The sequence below is a fragment of the Anas acuta genome, chromosome 3 (assembly GCF_963932015.1).
Source record: "Anas acuta chromosome 3, bAnaAcu1.1, whole genome shotgun sequence".
NCBI classification, from domain to species: Eukaryota; Metazoa; Chordata; class Aves; order Anseriformes; family Anatidae; genus Anas; species Anas acuta.
In genome coordinates, this window is record NC_088981.1 from 1,551,762 (window position 1) to 1,569,425 (window position 17,664).

Consider the following 17,664-nt stretch of genomic DNA (forward strand, 5'->3'; position numbering starts at 1 on the left):
TGTTGGTTTCGGGCAGGCGGGCCGTACCACCACGCCGAGGCGGCGGGGGGGGCAAGGTGGTTCCTCCCGGGGGCGGTGCGCGGCCGGCTGGAGCGCTGCTACCGCTACCCAGGCGGGGGGCCAAGGAGCGGGGCCCCGGCGGCAGGGTAAGGGCGGCGGGGAACCTCGCCGGGGCCTGGGGGGGGAGGGCGGCGGGGGCACGGTCCCCCCCCCCCGGGCCCGCCGTGGGGGTGTCCGGGGGCCCCGGGAGCCGCCGCCCCTGCGGGGGGGGGGCCGGGCCGCGGTGCCTCGTGAGGCGTCATGGCGGCGGGGCCCGCCTCGGGGGCGGCCGGGGGGGGGGTCGGGCGTTGTGAGGAGATTCTGAGGAGAATCGGGCCGGGACGGGTCCTGTGCTGTGGGATTCCGTTCTGTGACCTGTCACGTTGGTGTTTTTTCCCCCCAGATACATGGGCATCCTTCTCTGCCTTCCTTGTGGCAGGGCTGTGCCTTGTCCCGGCAGTTCAGGCTCTGTCCCACTCAAGTTTCTACTTAAGCGTGAACAGTGAAAGTCAAGAAACAGCCCTGTGCTACGAGTACTTACTGCCCCTCGTACAAACACACGTCTCCCGTTTCATTTACTGTGTTAATTACCTCCAGTTAGAGCAGCGCTATTGAGTGTGTCATTGTGTCATACAAAAGTGGTGTGGCACAGAACCTATGTAAATCCTTCCTGGGGTTGGAGCTTCTCTTGGGCTTTATTTTTGAGCACAGCTGGATTTATTCCCGTGGTTTTGAATAGAAGACCGGAATTGACTAGACACGGCTTTTGCAGTGGTTCATTCAGGCTAATGATGTTCTGGAAATGTTGCATACTTACAAACTCTTTAAAGTGCTTCTTTTTTTTTTTTTTATTTATTATTATCAGGCAAAAAGTTGAAAGAAGTTACAAACAAACTGAAATTTCAATCTGTGGGGAAAAAAAAAAAGAAAAAAAAAAAAGTTGTGGCCATTTAAAACCTTCTCCCAGAAGTCAGCGCCTCAGGCCAGCAGCGTGCTGCCTGGTGGCAGGAGTAGCTTCAGGGCGCAGCAGGATGGTGTTTTGTAGGGCCGTCAGCCTCCTGCCAGCTCTTTCCTGCCTCGGTGATCGGGGTGCCTCTGACGGTGGGGTGTGAGCCCTGCGCCCCTCAAGCGGAGCTCGGAGAGGGTTTTTTGGGGTGCGAGAAAACAGGAGGCAGCTGTAGGGTAACAGAGAGCGCTCCCCATGCTGCGCTGCTGCTTCTGCCCCGCTGATGATCCCACGTCACCACCTGGGGTCTTGTTCTGCTGCGCCGTGGGGCTGGGGTGGTGCGTTTCCAGTCCAGCAGGGAGGAGAAGTGCTGGTTGTTTCCAGTTTGGGGCCGGCTCAAGCAGGAGATGGTGAAGCTCCGGGAACGCTTGCATGATAGATGCAGTCGGGAGACAGGATTGTGCAGACCAGGGTGTCTTGTTCTCGTAAATGGAGCGACAGAGTGAAGCCTGATACTAATAATGGTGCTGGCGTCATCTCTTCTGTTCAGTTACTGGTTGTAATTTCAAGCCGACGTTAACTCGTAATCCTTAGAGTAAAATGTGTGCTTCTCTGTGATTCAATAAGGGAATGATTTACTACATCTGTTATCCTTGTTTTTGCTGCCCTTGTTTTGGGGGGAGGGGGAGTTGCTCACAAATCTTCTCTTGTCATTAAGTTTTAATGAAGTGTAAAAAGTAAGGAGGAAACTGCTTTCCTAATCCACTGGAGAAGCAGCTGCTCCCATACGCCTCAAAGGAATGCAAAATGCTTAGAAACCTTCTATTGACTGAACTTTTGAGGAAGAACAAACAAATAAAAAAAAAAAACAACCCTTAGATGCTGTTCTGATACCGCTGGAACCTTGTGTGCCAATCTTAACCTCATGAAACGAAAACAGGAAAACCAGCTAGTCAGCAGGACGTCGGAAATGTCAAGTTAAATGTTCTCTCCGAGCAGTAACAAAAAGTAGTCACATCTTTTACTGGGAAAAGAAAAAAAAAAAAAACGGCGAGAACTGATCGATCTGTAGTGGTTTTCATTAGAAAGCCGTTTTGGCGTTGATTTAATCTAGAACCGGCTGAGCTAAAGAGATGGTGCTGGAACATACCTCTGCTTGGCTCAGTGTCAGATATCAGCGTTAGCTGGGTTCACATCAGTGTGTACTGAGAACTTATCGCAGACAGGGATCTGAAAAAGGAGTAGGAGAAAATGCTCATTGATTGCCTTAAGCGCTACTGATCAGTGAGCTGCTGAGCTCTGGGGTCAGCTCTCAGACGGGAGGAAGGATATCGCGTCGGAAAACATGAAGAAGGGCAAGCCAGGCACAGATGGAGCGGCAGCTTTGGTGAATTTGTGGTCTGGGTGTAGGTATTAGCCTGTGGTCTGTGTTTGTTCCCCCAGCCTGCAAGTGTGCCATGGGAGCCACTGATACACAGAACACCAGTGCAGAGCTGGTGAATGCGGGTGTGGGAGAGCTGGCGGGTTTGGAAGGTGCCTGCTTGGTCTGCAGGGACTGGGTGGTCACCTAGAGGCTGGGATCTGCTGGCCCCTGCTGTTGCTACGGCGTAGATGCAAAGTAGTAGGTAGGGCTTATGGCAGGTTGCAAAATTTCAGCCAAAATGAGGTGCAAAACAACAGCGCTGCGCATTTACTGACAAGGTTCTTTGCTGCCCAGAAATCCTAAGGCAGAGACTGTGATAATTATTGGACACTTGCAGGATCTGGATCTGAGCAGACCCTTTCTGACAGAATGTAGTCGGTGTTGTTTTGCACATCCCCCCATTTTCAGCTCCTGTGGTCTATTTCAGCACCTGCTTTATTTGTCTTCACTCTTTCTTTTAGCTACTTTTCCGAAGTCTTTTTCCTTTAATAACATTTTTGTTTTCTTTTTTTCTAAGTAAACACCTTTGAGGAGCAGGGGAGACAGAAGGTTGCGCACTAGCGAGATGAGAAAGCTGGGATCCCGAGCAGACCCCTGCTTTGGGTGAGGCTTTTCACAGGAGCTCACGGAGGAGAGCACTCAGGATCAAACCCCAGCTGAGTACAAATGTTGAGGTTTCGCATAACTCAGGTGTGCAGGCATTTAAGGTTGAGTAGAAATCACGCCCGTTTCCCCATGAACGTTCCTATGACAGAGGGGTCTTTAGAAAACCAGTTTAAACCTTTAAATGCAGTTCTTAAAGTGTTATTTGGGATGTCACAAGCTATGAATTACTTACTCCTGGCAGATTAGAAGATGATTATCCTCCGTGGTGCTTGCTGCAGCAGCTTGTAATAGGAAGAGCTTCTCAAGGCTCCCTCCTAAGCCTGCTATTCAAACCTATTCACTCTAGGCTACGTATTGTGTTCAGCTTCCTGGTGCTGTGTGTTGAAGATGCATTTGTCTTCTTAATCAGGCACTTTATATCTGCCAGGAATGTATTTAATATAATGTCAAACATAATTCAGATGAGAAGTGAAAGCAAGCACAGCGAGCCAAGCCTAAGCAGAGCCTTTAAGCAATAGCAGGCTACTTGGTCTATTTATTTTGGCCTAGTGTTCCTCCCTGGGTTGCGGATCTGTTGCAAACATGTGCTAAATAACAGGCATTCAGAAATTGCTGCGTCAGGAATATCAGCTTACAGTATCAGATCGGAACAGCCTGTGTTAGGGGAGCATCTAAAGACCACAGGAAGGGTGCTGGCATCAATTGTCCGTTGTGAGATTTATTGCTCCAGAGTTATCAGTGTCACACGTGTGGGAGTTGAGACAGGAAAGCCATGGAGCTCTCAGACATGTGCATTTTTGTAAGGACATGCAGCCTCTGTCCCTGAGCTGCTGGGAAAGTGCCAATTGTTCTTTGACAAATTGTCAGAATGTGAAAAAAAAAAAAACAAAACTTCTGACCCTTCTGTTTGGTGACTGAGAAGGGGCAAGCAGTTTTTGAAATATTTTTCAAATAAAGTGATACTACCTTGTCCAAAAAAATATTTATATAAATTGTTTCTAGATATGTAACTTGTCCCTGTCAATTACCTGCATTTTTAAAGTGTGTTTGCTGATGACATTTACATTAACAGAACTAATCTTGAGGTCTTTGCTACGGCTTTTATATGGGGAATTGGGACACAGCTCCACACTGAGCTTTGTATATAAGTGACTGTTCTATAGGAGTGAAAAGAAAACTCATGGAAGAGGGAGAGCAAGTATTCAAACATTTATCTGTTTTTCTGGCAGGATGGAGAAGAAGAAAATTCTGATGAAGTCCAAGGTTGCTGCTCCTAACCTCCTGAGGGCCCTGCATTCCCTGTACCGGTCGGGTCACCTCTGCGATGTGACAATTCACACGCAGCATCTGGGAACTCAGGAGGAGTTTCTGGTTCACAAAGCTGTCTTGGCAGCTTCCAGCAATTATTTCAAAGGACTTTTCCTGCGTGATGAGATGCTGGACACCAAGAATTGCACGGTGACTCTACAAGACATTTGCATGGAAGAGTTTGCCTCTTTTCTGGAGTTCGTGTACACCGCAGAAGTAGAGATCGAAGTGGAAAAACTGCATCGAATGAAGGAAATAGCAGAAAGACTTGAGTGCAAGGATTTGCTTGACGTTTGTGAAGAAGTGAGAGCAGAGGGCAAGAAGGGCTTAGATTTGAGCCTCCATCTGCAAGGTTGGCCATGCGAAAATGATGGAGCACAGTGGCCTCACATCCAGCAGGAAGAGGACCGCGGAGGGAGCAGCTCTTCCCAAGTGATGGCAGGACCCATACAGGGGAAACTCTGGGACAGGCCAAAACATAAAAAGCTGCTGGCTGGTTACGAGCTCATTGAAGGCCAACCAGCAAGTCTGGAGCAGCAGGGCACTGCCTTTCCAGAACCAAAATCCAGGGCAGCGAAGCCACCGAAATGTAACAAGACAGACACCAGAAGCAGCCTCAGCACGGGTGTCACTAGTCCCGAACACAACAGTCATTCTCCTGCAACTCAGACCGAGTCAAAGGAAGCCTGCGTAGTGATACGCAGTACGCTGCCCCAGCAGTGGGAAGATGAGAACGGTTTAACTTCCAAACCTAGCAGTAAAACAGAACGTAGGAAATCACCGCGGCGCGTGGCCAAAGTCTTGCCACAGATGGCATGCGAGAAGTGCAACGCTTCGTTCTGCGTTACCGAGCAGTACCGCTCACACATGGAGCTCCAGCACGGCGTGCATCTGGCTGTCAAGCACAGCTGCAGCGTGTGCCAGCAGCTCTTCTCCAGCCACCAAAACCTCAGGCAGCATCACCTCACCATTCACGGTGAGGAGCGGGGCTTTTCCTGCCTCTTATGTGCCAAGAGGTTTAAGCGCCAGAAGGGCATCAGCGACCATGTCCGGAGGGTACACGAGAAGAAGCAGGAGCCGCAGGCGTGCCCGTACTGCGACAAGGTCATCAGCTCCAAGTGTGGCCTGACGGTCCACATCCGAACGCACACGGGGGAGAAGCCGTACAAATGTGAGCGCTGCCCTGCCAGCTTTGCTCAGAGGTCTGCTTACAACACCCATGTCAGGTACAGTGTTCAGGGAGCGTGTGCGTGTGCCTGTGTGTGCAGAGGAAAACGCATGCTGTGTCTGGGCAGCAGGATGAAAGCATTGCTGCTGAATGCTTCACTTCCAGAATTCCTTGGAGCTGATCAGAAGGGTGTTGAAATCGGCATAGATTTTTGGGGGGTTACTTCACCGGGCTCCCAGTCTGCGTTACGGGATTGAGGTTTCCGAACTGGGAATTCAGGCAAGTGCTTCCTGTTGAATCAAAGACATCTTGTGCAACTGGATCTCCCAAGTGATTTTGGAAGCCTCAAAGTTCAGTTTTTAAATAGGAAGCTGGAAAGGACCAGCACCCGTTTAAAATGCACAAAAAACGTCTTTCCTCTTTCTCTAATGCCAGTGTTTTCTTGATTCTTAATATCTAATTCTCTAGCAATAGATTTCTTAATATCTAATTCTTATCTAAAAAATGGTAATACTAGTAATTCACTCCAGGATGGATTCCAAAATAAAGATTAAGGGAGCTAAATTATTTGAAAATACCATCGGATCAATCAAAAATCTGGTGAAATGGAGAAAGTGGGGGTAAAAGAAGTTACAAGACTGGGTAACTCCTGGTGTCATAAGGTGTTAGAAGTTGTTCCATATTGTTCTTCTGCACTTCTGCTCTGTGCTTTCCAGAGTAAATCCAAGTTGGGACTGTGCTTTATATTTGGGATTATCTGTAGTGCTGAAGAAAACACAGGTTGTGTGCCATAGGCCCTGAGACAAATGATTTTAAACCTGTACCTGTTAGCCTTTCAAGTGTAGGCTCGGCCTTCCATTGAGGGCATGCTTTAACTCAAGACAAATCCCGGTTTCAGGTAAGCGAGCCATAAGGACTGCTCTTCTCCGAGGCAAGAGAGCTGCTAGTATCTGGTCTTGTTATTTAATAATCAAAGGTCCACCAAGAGGACCTCAAACTGTATTTGATTTTTTTTTAAAAAGCACTTGTTTATTCCATGTTTGGAGACTAAATTCGTAGGGGGTGTAAGAGGCTCTCCAGCACATCCATGTACTGTAAGGCTCTGTCTGCTGTCCTGACGTGATTTCTGGCAGATTCATGCCTGACCTGCTTTGAGAACCTTGGCAGTTCACGGTCCATGTCCTGACTAGTGGTGAGTAGAGTTAATTGCCTTGACTGGTGGCTTATGAGGGGCTCTGTTCTGGTTTTCCATGTGGGTGGTTACTCTAGATTTCCCTTGTTTTCAGTCGTTAATGTCTTATGCTGCCCACCATGGTCTTGGAGGAAAATTTACAGTCCATCCTTGGTTGCTGGTCAGATGACAACTGAGTGTACTTGAGAGACTCCAACTTTGATGAACTCTGAGACATTTTGGTTTTGTTTAATTGCAAGATCCAACTCCTTGCAAAACTTCCCTGTGTGGCTCTCCCGCCGTGCTGTTAATTCTCAGAATGATGTGAGGAGAGGTTAAAAGGAAACAACCCTTCCTCCCAGACAAACATGCCTGAATTGAAACTATTAAACCTATTGAAGTTGTGCCCTGTTGTTTGTTTGTTTCAACAGAAAAATCCATGAATCTGGGCAAGAGAGGAAACTTTTGCCGGTCTGCTGGATGGTAGCTCCACCTGCACGCAGACCAAGTGCAGCGGGCGGCAGCGAAGACCCTGAGAGGGGGACGTGGAATGGGGCCTCAGAGGCTGAACTACAGAAGTGTGCTGAGCTCGGAGGGGCTGCAAGCCATGAGGAGGAACCTGCTCCCAAGGCAGACGGTAGCAATGAGCAAGAACAGAAGCAAAAGTATAAGGAAGCTGGAGCAAGAAGGGAAAAACTGAGTGAAGAAGGGGATGAAGCTGCAGGTGAAATGAGTGTGAAGGGAGAGGAGGAGGTAGGTTATGAAGCAGGGTATTCAGAAGCTGAAGATGGTAATGAGGATGCCTGTACTGAGGGTGATGGGGGTGAAGAACGCTCTAATGAGAAGAATGCTGAAGAATGTGAATCAGACAAAGACTTTAAAATGAAGAAGGTAAATAAAAATGGGGTGAATAAGAAATCTGCCTATGTAATAACATGTGATAAGTGTAACGAGCAGTTCGTTTCCCGGAAAAAATATGTGGATCACTGCAGAGACGTCCATCAGTGCTTGCCCGGCAAAGTCTATCAGTGTGATGTCTGCAGCAAGTCGTTTGCTAGCTACAACAGCTGGAAGGAGCATCGAGCCTGTGTCCACAGTGAAGAAAGGCAGTTTGCCTGCACCCTCTGCAATGCCGCTTTTAAAAGGAAGAGAGATGTGAGGACGCATTATGTGCGGAAGCATGAGGGCAGAGTCAAACGCCCTCTCTGCTCCGTCTGTGGGAAGATCCTCAGCTCCCGGACAGCGCTTGTGTTTCATATGCGGACACACACAGGAGAAAAGCCCTACGAATGTGGTGTTTGTCAGGCAAAGTTTGCTCAGCCATCACAGCTTAAGATCCATACCAGGTCAGCCTCCAGTCCTGCTTCTCCCATTACTGCATGCCCAGCGCACTTCTTTTTCCTCCTCTGTCTCCCAGTTCTGAGTCATTCTCCCTCCGTGTCCTTATGACAGGAGTGCAGGGATAGGATGTGATCTGTAAGCTGTGATTAATTGTTTTATGTTAAGGCTTTGTCTGCATCTGGTCATTGCATCAGTTTTGGCAGGGATTTTGAAACAGATGCTCTGTCCGAACTTGTCAGCAAAAGCCAGTCACTTGAAACAGGTTTCAAAATCAGACGATGGCCCTCACTGATGAGAAGTGAGCTGAAAAATGAGCCAAGGACTTGGAAACCCAAGAGGAGAGCCCTGCTTTTTCTGTGTCAGTGAGCCAGCCTTTTGGTATGGGATTTCATTTCTTCTGTGTGATACAAGAGCTGGACTTCTCATCTGGGCTCCCTCTGTAGTCAGCGTAACTAGATCGGATGAATTGCTCCCTGGTGGGGTCCGTGCTAGATGTTTCCTCTCCCGGGAGGGGGTGAATCATCCCATGGAATTTCCCATCTTTTTCCAGAGAGCCTAGCGGGTAGCTCGGAACAGGAGGTGAACTGCGGGAGGGCTAAACTGGGTGAGAGAAATCCCATCCTTTGAGACTGGGCTCGTGTGGTGGGGACGGTAATGTTTTTCTGTCTCCTAAGCATTCTTACAACGATCTAAAAATTGTGAAGTGTGCTGATTGCAGAGTGATAAACTGCGGGGCTGTGTCAGCTGAAAGGCAGCGGGGCTGTGCTGTCAGAGGGTAAGACGAGGCCTGAAATTGGGACAAATTGCAACAAAACAGTGACTCACGGGATTTGTGTTGGGTAACTGCCTGTCTCATATCTGCAGCATTCTGCCCAACAACTCAAAATCAGGCGTGATTTTGCAAATCGTGCTGCGTGGGCTGCAGTAAGGAAGGTCAGCACAACATTAAGATGATAAGTCAGGACCTCTGGCTCAGACTTTCTTTGGTATGAGCTGGTTTAAAATCAGGCATCCAGCACGTGCTTGGAAAAACTTGCTTGACTTTTGCGCCTTTTGACTTGAACTGGGCAGGATATTCCATTTGGAAGCTTGCAAGCCAGAGGCACAGGGCTGTGAGGGATTATGGAGGGCAAGAACGCCACCCGCAGAGTCTGGAGAGAGCTGCTGCTGGCAGCGTGCTGGGGACGCTTGGGATGCGTTCAGATGGAAGCACGGCAGCAGCCTGTTGTTGTCTCCTTTCCAGTACTTACACTGCAAACTGCAACCTGTGAGAGAAAGGTGGATTTTTCAAGGGCCTTAGAGTGAGGGAAAAGGTAAATCCTTAAACGAGAAAGCTTTACATAGCACCAGTGCTGGTAAACGTTCTCTCTCCTGGCTGAGCAGAAGGTGTTTTTCCCCAGTGACCTTCCTCTGACAAAACGACGCGTGCTTCCTGTACTGTGTAGCGCGTAACTTCAAGCAGCAAGTCTTAAAAACACCCTGTGGGAGCCATTTTATTAACAGGCATCTGTGTTTCGCTTCATTTAGGTCCCATACAGGGGAAAAGCCATATATTTGTGAAGACTGCGGGGCTTGCTTTGCTGATAAAGGGAAACTCACTGGCCACAAAAGGACACATACAGGTGAGCATTAAAGACTTCTGTCCCTTCCATTGCCTCCTGCTGCTGCCTGAAAAGAGAGAGTAGGGATTTGAAGGTGCATGGTTTTTTGTTCGCTAGCTCAGAGAAGAGACTTCCAAGTACTGGGAAGGAACTAACAGGGGTCGAAAGGCATATGAAAACTAACTTTGAGGTAGAGAATTGGAAGTGGCGGGGTGGGGCTGGAGCCTTGTGCGCTGAAAGCGTAGTTAAGGGTTGAGTGAGTGAGGGAGCGTGGTCCCAAGGGACTTCCTACGCAGAGGGCCAAGGACAGCATCAAAGGCTAAACAAAGCCACGAGGAACTCAAATAAACAAAAGCTTAAAATTGTGAAATAAGTAATTCTGGGGAGAAAAATATTTGAATGAGTAAAGAGCATCAGGAAGTTAAACATGCAGAAGGGAACCTTCTGCAGCTCCGAGCCAGGAGGGAGTTTTGGGTGCAGACTGCTGCGAGAATTCAGAGTGCCTTTTCCCTTGTTCTCAGGAGAGCGCCTCTTCAAATGCGACGTGTGCGGAAAGCACTTTGCCACCAATGAATACCTAAAATGCCATAAACGATGCCACATGGGTGTGAAGCCATACAAGTGTGAGGTTTGTGGGAAGACGTTTGGCTTGCGAGCCTCGCTGGCTCAGCACAGCAACGTCCATGCAGGTAACGAAACTGTCGGGGCTGGGAAAATGAACGGCACAGAATTTCCAGTCTGAAGGACTTCACAGTTGGGATGGTGACTTTTTTATTCCAGAAACACTGTTATAAGCTCCTTGAGTTAGGCAGTGAGGAGAAGCAGGACTCCTCACGATCCTGACTTGTTAAAAAGTGCAAGGTGCTGCCAGCACAGACAACTTGAATGGTGCTTGCACAGCACAGACAACTTGGTGCTGCTGGAGAACGTGACTGTAGTTGCTGCATTCCCCTTGCAAGAGCCGTGCTTAGGCTTTGCATCGCAGCCAGGGAAGGCTTCGAAACATTTATCACATGGCCTTAGAAGCCAGGAGAAACATAGCTGGGGCCCTAGGTGCACAGCTTTATCCCAGCATTCATCTTTTCAGCCTTCTGTGTGCTTTTTTTTGGTGCTGAAATCCAGACCAGACCAGCCAGCCTTCCAGATCTCTGATTGCAGTTCCCTTGTTTTTCAGAGACCCGCCCGTACTTCTGTGAGCAGTGTGGGAAGACCTTCACCCAGCAGGGCGCCCTGCGGCGCCACCAGCGCATCCACACCGGGGAGAAGCCGTACAAGTGCCGGGCGTGCGAGAGAGCCTTCACCGACATGTCCACGCTGCGCAGACACGTGGCGGTACGTGCGCCCTGCCCGCCTGCGCTCGGGCTGTGCTGGTGGAAATGTTAGAAATGGTATCAGAGGCTTGCACAGTATCCCATAACAGTCACCAGTTCATAAATTTGAGGAGTATTTTCTGGTAAATTGACTCGACTGAGGGGGAGACTGGGACACGCTGCATCTGTGGTTCAAGACTTAAATCGCCAGTGCAGGGCCCGGAGGCAGCCAGGACCTTCATGGCCACGAGTTGTTAACACATCCCTCCCAGAAAGAAAAAAAAGCAATGGAGGGGCGAGGGCTGGGGGCTGCATCCCGGGGGAAGCAGGGGGGTGGTTTATTCAGGCGGGGGGGTTCTGGGGAGCTGCTTTGTTGGGGATTGCGACGGGCGGCCTGCAGGCAGGAGCAGCTCCCAGCCATGACCATAACCCTGACCCTAACCCTGACCACGGCCACAGCCCGGCCCCGCTGACCGCCCCCTTCCCGCCCCCCGCAGGTGCACGGCGGCGCGGCCCCGTGGCGCAGTTTCCTGGCGGGCCCCGCGGAGCGGCGCGCGCACAACTGGGCGCGCATCCGCCCGCTGCACGAGCCCGCCCGCGCATGACAACGGGGCGCGAGCGCGCGCGCTTCCGGCCGCCGCCCGCGCCTCAGGAACGGCCCCGGGAGCCGCTGCGACGGAGCGGAGCGGGACCGGCACCGCCACCGCCACCGCCCCGCGCACAGGTGAGGGGGATCCGGGGGGCTCCGGGGGGCTCGGGGGTGCAGCCGGGGGGCGCTGGGGCCGGGCGGGGCTGACCCTGAGGGGCGCTGAGCCCGGGGGTGGCGGTGAGCGTGAGGCGGCAGCTAACGGCCCCCCGCACCAACGGCCACCCGGACCAACGGCTCCCCGCACCAACGGCTCCCCAGCCCAACGGCTCCCCAGCGCGGCCAGGAGCTGGCTCCTGGCAGAGGGAGAAGGTTCGGGCCTTGATTTCACCCTCCCTGCAGGGCAGCGCCGTGTCTGCACGTGATGGTAGGTGGGAAGAGGATAGGCACTTCGTGAGTAGTTAAAATAATGGTGTTAGGGGGCAAAAAAAAAGAAAAAAAAAAAAAAAAAAAAGGTGAAGTTCCACCGCTGCTGGTTATTTCAGGTGAGGCACGCAATGCGTGCTGATGTGTCACGGAAGCAGGAGAAGGAAAGGCCTGGATAGGTACAGGTACAGAGAGGGGAAATTAACTTTAAAAACATTATTTTCTGATTATTAATGTGTCATCCTTTCAGCCAGGAGGCAAATCACATCATTCATTTAAAAAAAAAGTCTGTCAAAACCGAAGCGTAGCATTGGGTTGTAAAAGTGGGCGACGCTGTGAGATGTTCACCGTGCTCTGAGCTGGTGGAGCAGAGGAGTGCCTTGTCTGTCATCGTCGTCTCCTGTTGAGGTCTAGTAAGCCTAAAGCGGTGACAGATTTTTTTAGGTATTTGTTATAATAGTGCCAGGGTAACTATTTCAGAACTTCAATATTAAACTTACAGAGCTAAAGACTCACAGGTTAGGAAATAAGGAGGCTGTGGTTCTCAGGATGACCTTTTCCTGTAGAATCCGGGATGGAGGTTTGAGCACCTGAGGTGGATTGTGTGTGCTCTTCTCCGAATACTGCTCTCCTGTCTCTTTATCACATAGTAGAGCTTCATTACAGTTAATATAAATTGTGCTCCACTTGAAAACTTGGTTTTGTTCTTCTGAGCAAGATTTCTAGTGTCTCATGTATAAAACACTGCAAATCTACTGTACCTGAGATTGGACAGGGAAAATAAACTTTCCTGTTGGGAAGTGGAAAGAATTTTTTCAGATACAAAATGCGGGCATCCATAGTTAGACAGTGAAAGGCAGTGTATTGCCCGGCCAGGCTTTGCTGGCTTTGCAAACACTGTTTGTTTCTGTGAAACAGAAAAAAACGGTTCCCTTGAGAACTTTGGAGCAACTTAAAACGTTGGCTGGAAAAAAAGTACCAACCAAGTGGTTTTGGAAATGGCGAAGCCCTGGTAGGACTGCACATGGGCATTCAGAAAGTGGGGGCTGTAAGTCTGAGTGAGGGATTGCTTCACAAAAGACACCACTTTGGGAAGGTTTGGGGTTCCTTGGGTTTACAATCTGACAACATATTTATGCGGTTTCCTTTGCCTGAGTCAGGCAGGCTTTCAGGAGTTTATCCAAATCTTGTTTAAAAGTCTTATCGGAAAAGGCTGTTTAATTAGGATTGCAGGTCACTTAAACTCACCTTTCTCCTACTGCCTGATTAGGAGGGACAACAGTTTCTTAGTTAGGCATGCCTTAATGAAAACGTTTCTTTTGATTTTTTTCTGTTTGCTTTGTCCCTGTTATGCTTTCTAATACTGTCTGGTGTTTCAGGTAAAGTTACAGTTGAGATTTAAAATCAAAGTAACTTCCGAGAAATCCGTGTGTGACTGGCAGAGTGTTCTTAGTGTACTGGGTCTGGCTGGAATGTTAACTTTCCCGGCAGCAGCCCATACAGTGCCGTACTCTGCACTTGTAGCTGGAACAGCAGTGTTATCACACCAGTGTTGTGTCTACTGCTGAGCAGCAGTGGCACAGCATTGGGCCTTTCTCTAACCCTCCTAGGGGGTGGGCAAAAAGTGAGGAGAGAAACATCACTAGGGCAGCTGACCTAAACCAACCAAAGGGATATTCCATACCATGTGATGTCACACTCAGCAATAAAAGGTGGAAACAGGAAGAAGAGGGGAGGGGTGGGCTCTTGTTGGGAAAACATTGGTCCTCCTCTCAAACACCGGCTGCGTGCGTTGAGGCCTTGCTTCAAGGACGTGGTCAATCATCGCTCATTTATGGGAATTAGAGAGTAATTTCTTTCCTCTGCACTTCCATATAGCCTTCATTTATTTTGTTTGTTTGTTTTCCTCCCTTCTTTTTATTTTCCCTTTTCCCCTCCCTTTTCCCCTTTCCCTTTTTATTTCCCCTTAGTTAAATTGTTTAGTTCATGGTAGTCTTTATTTAATTATTATAATTATTTCCCTTTAATTAAATTATCCTTATCTCAACCCGTGAGTTGTTCTTTGCTTTACTTCTCCCCCTCCTCATCTAAAGGAGGGGGAGTGAGAGAGCGGTTGTGGGGTTTAGCTGCCAAGCACGGTAAAACCACCACAGCATTACCGCTCAGGGGGGTGCTTTGGGAGTTCTGTCAGTGCTTCCAGACAGACCATGCTCCTTTGACAGCCCGGTCGCTTACGCTCGGGCACCTGAGGTGCTTGAATCTGTCGTGAAACGCGCTCAGAAGTCTGGATGGGACTTGTGGCTGCTCAGGTCTCTGGGTTTGATCAGCTTCCTGCTAATTAACGCGCAGTGTTGTTAACAGCCTTTTGCAGGGAGCAGCAAGATGGAAAGCAACGCGGTTCTCCTGGAGTCCAAGTCGTCCCCCATCAACCTGCTGAATGAGATGCATCAGCTGCGCCTCCTGGGCCACCTCTGTGACGTGACGGTCAGCGTGGAGTACCAGGGCGTCAGGGCAGAGTTCGTGGCTCACAAGGCTGTGCTGGCAGCAACCAGTAAGTTCTTCAAGGAAGTGTTCCTTAACGAGAAGAGCGTGGACGGCCCGAGAACCAATGTCTTCTTGAATGAGGTGCAGGTTGCTGACTTTGCCTCGTTTCTGGAGTTTGTCTACACTGCTAAGGTAGAGGTAGAAGAGGACAGAGTGCAGCGCATGCTCGAGATAGCCGAAAAGCTGAAGTGCTTGGACCTCTCAGAAACCTGCTTCCAACTGAAGAAGCAGATGCTTGAGTCGGTGCTTTTGGAGCTGCAAAACTTCTCTGAATCACAGAACTCGGAGGAAGAGAGTACAGCCCAGCTGAGTGTTTTGCAGGAGTCCAAAGCAGCTGCTGTGGCAGAAGCTGTCCGGGCCGACCATCCTCTGGATCCTCCGGATTCCCCAGCAGACAGGCCCAGAAATGGAGTGCTCCCTGAGGTGTCGGCTGCCAAATCCAAAGAGAAAATGGACAAAAAGAAGGAAATGATGAAGCCCCCATATGCCAAAATCAGGAGGGCGAGTGGGAGGCTGGCTGGGAGGAAAGTATTTGTGGAAATTCCAAAGAAGAAGTACACGAGGCGGCTGAGGGAGCAGCAGAAGAATGCCGAGGGTGCTGCAGAAGAGGACAGCTACCCACAGGACCCGGAGGTGTGTGACAGGGAGAGGGAGGAGGAGCAGGCGCAGAACGCCATCAAACCCGAAAGTGAAGAATGCGATGGCAACTTCGAATCGGAGGAAAGCCTGAACAAATCCGAAGAGGATAAGAAGAAACGAGGCAGTAACTTCAAGTGCAGCACGTGTGAGAAGGAATTCCTGTACGAGAAGAGCTTCCTCAAGCACATCAAACACAGCCACGGCATCGCAGCCGAAATTATTTATCGGTGTGACACCTGCAGTCAGACCTTTGCCAACCGGTGCAACCTAAAAAGCCATCAGCGCCATGTCCACAGCAGCGAGCGCCACTTCCCTTGTGAGCTCTGCGGTAAGAAGTTCAAGAGGAAGAAGGACGTCAAGAGGCACATTCTCCAGGTTCATGAGGGTGGTGGGGAGCGTCATCAGTGCCAGCAGTGTGGAAAGGGGTTGAGCTCCAAAACTGCCTTGAGGCTCCATGAAAGGACGCATACAGGCGACAAGCCTTATGGGTGCACAGAGTGTGAGGCTAAATTTTCTCAGCCTTCAGCACTTAAAACACACATGAGGTATGAACAGACTTACCTGGCCTTGCTAGATTCTGGGGGGAGAAGCAGAATCCCCTGGATCACACCTTGAACCTTCCAGTGAAGTGGGAATGTGAAACGTGACTGACTGGAAAGCTTCAGTTTTTCCTTTTTCATGGCTTTTCTCCTGCTTTTCAGGTTAAGGGAGTTGCTGTCATTCTCTTTCAGCCAAGTAGAGGTGCACGGGCTGAGGCCTGCTGTTGTGCAGCTAAGTTTTCTTGTGGGAGTGCACCTATCGAGGGACGCTTCCCATGAGGAAAGCAACACTGTGCTGAATCATTTGTGTGGTCAGGGCTATAATTATTTCAGCTATGTTGATGCCTCTTTATACTCAGTAGCAAAATGTTACGCAGTAAGTACAAAAATACTGTATTAAATGGAAGAACACCAGATTTGGGTGCTAAGCCTAGAAAACAACTGAAATTGGACTGGGAAGAGGCCAGTGTGGCGCTGCCTGCAGGCACCCAGAGCAGAACCGGTGGGGTCAGGTGTAGCACAAACACGCGGGCTCAGGAGTTCCTGGGAGAGGCTCTTTAGCGAGGCGTTGCTTCTGTGTTTCTAAGGGCTGTGCCCTGCTTTTAGCAGTGTCCCAAGGCAGCTGGGTGGGATCTCGTGCTCATCACATGTCCTTCTCCAACCACTGGTCACGGCTTTGTGCTGCTCGCAGCCAGGTGGTTGGCACAGCTGAGCTCCTCCTCCAGCGAGTGCTGCTGCGAGCATTCAGTAAGCCTGCTGAGCGCAGGAAGCTGTGGGCTGCCCTAATGCACGTGTTGTGACAGTCCGTAGGGGGAGTTCTTCATCTTCTCATAGAAATGTGTACATCTAGGGCTGAGGTCCTGCAGCAGTATTCAAAGGATCCCTGATTTTCACCAGGAGGTGAAAATCTAAGCTAGAGGGACCTGGAGACTGGCACAGGCGACAGTTCTGTGCGCTGCTCCTCCTGTACTCAGTTTCCCGGGGGTCAGGAAGGAGGCGTGCCGTGCTGCTCCTTCCAGCTGTGGCCACTCACTCACCTCCTGATGACGGCCCTGCAGGAGCAGCAATCCCATGCTGCGTGGAGTAGTGTACCGGTACTGCCAGTGGCACAGATCTGCTCTTCAGGTCACAAGATGGTGACATCTTTCTTGCGGTCTCTCAATTTGAATATAGACTTTTCTAAACCTTACTTAATTTCTAACCTTAACAATTTGCTTTTACTTAAAATAAATAAATAAATAAATATGGATCTGGGCCTTACTTACGCAGCCCAATGCCATCAAAGCAGCCCTGCAGGAAGCACAGAACTGGGCCTGGCCAGAGGTATTTCCAAGGGACAGTGAAGCCTTGTGCAGGCACGCAGCGATTCTTCACAAAGTAAAGACAGCTTGTGCTGTGCTGCAAAGGAGAGAAGTAGACATTGGTCTTTTAACGTTGCTTTCTCGTTTCAGAATCCATACTGGTGAAAAACCTTTTGTCTGTGATGAGTGTGGTGCCAGGTTCACTCAGAATCACATGCTAATATATCACAAACGATGCCACACAGGTAAGGCTTCCTTTGACACTGTGCTGTGTATTGGAGGCAGCCTGCTGTGAAACCAGGAGGTCTGATTTTCATTCCAGAGTCACATGTCCTTCTGGTTTTGATGCAAAACTAGACTTCCTCGTCCCTAGACACAGTTTTTCTGATAAATGTTCTTACAAGTGGATGAGCAGACAGTGGAAAGAGTAAAAGCAGCTTATTAAAGAGAAAGGAAACTCCCGGCTGCCTGGGATCTGGCACCTAAGTGTGGACTGGGACCACTTTGGGTGTTCATCAGTATCCAAAGATCTAGCATTCATGACAGGTCTGGCTGGATTCTTAAGAAAAAAAGGATTTCCCTGTAAGCCTTGGAAGAGTTGCCCAAGGGATGTAAAACTGGTCTTGGCACTTGCTGGTCTGCTAAGCAATCTTGTTAAAAGTGCGTGTCCTTCTCTCGGGTAGCTTTTGAAGCCTAAATTGGTGTTTGGAATTGAT

The 17,664-nt window shown here is 49.7% G+C and overlaps 1 protein-coding gene across 6 annotated transcripts in view; it reads left to right on the forward strand.

Annotated features, from left to right (window-relative positions):
• GZF1 (GDNF inducible zinc finger protein 1) overlaps nucleotides 1–17,664 on the forward strand; it is a 24,519-nt gene continuing 6,855 nt past the window's right edge. For 2 of the 6 annotated variants that reach the window (XM_068675182.1, XM_068675183.1), the window contains exons 1-4: nucleotides 10,371–10,935; nucleotides 11,411–11,637; nucleotides 14,287–15,653; nucleotides 17,099–17,193. In XM_068675182.1, coding sequence (XP_068531283.1) covers nucleotides 11,515–11,637; nucleotides 14,287–15,653; nucleotides 17,099–17,193 — 1,585 coding nt within the window. In that variant the 5' untranslated portion in view covers nucleotides 10,371–10,935; nucleotides 11,411–11,514. Of the gene's footprint in view, nucleotides 147–442; nucleotides 3,099–4,243; nucleotides 5,549–7,092; nucleotides 8,008–9,529; nucleotides 9,625–10,124; nucleotides 10,293–10,370; nucleotides 10,936–11,410; nucleotides 11,638–14,286; nucleotides 15,654–17,098; nucleotides 17,195–17,664 lie in introns of those variants that run through there. The other 4 variants (XR_011094287.1, XR_011094286.1, XR_011094288.1 and 1 more) reach the window with 4 other exon arrangements.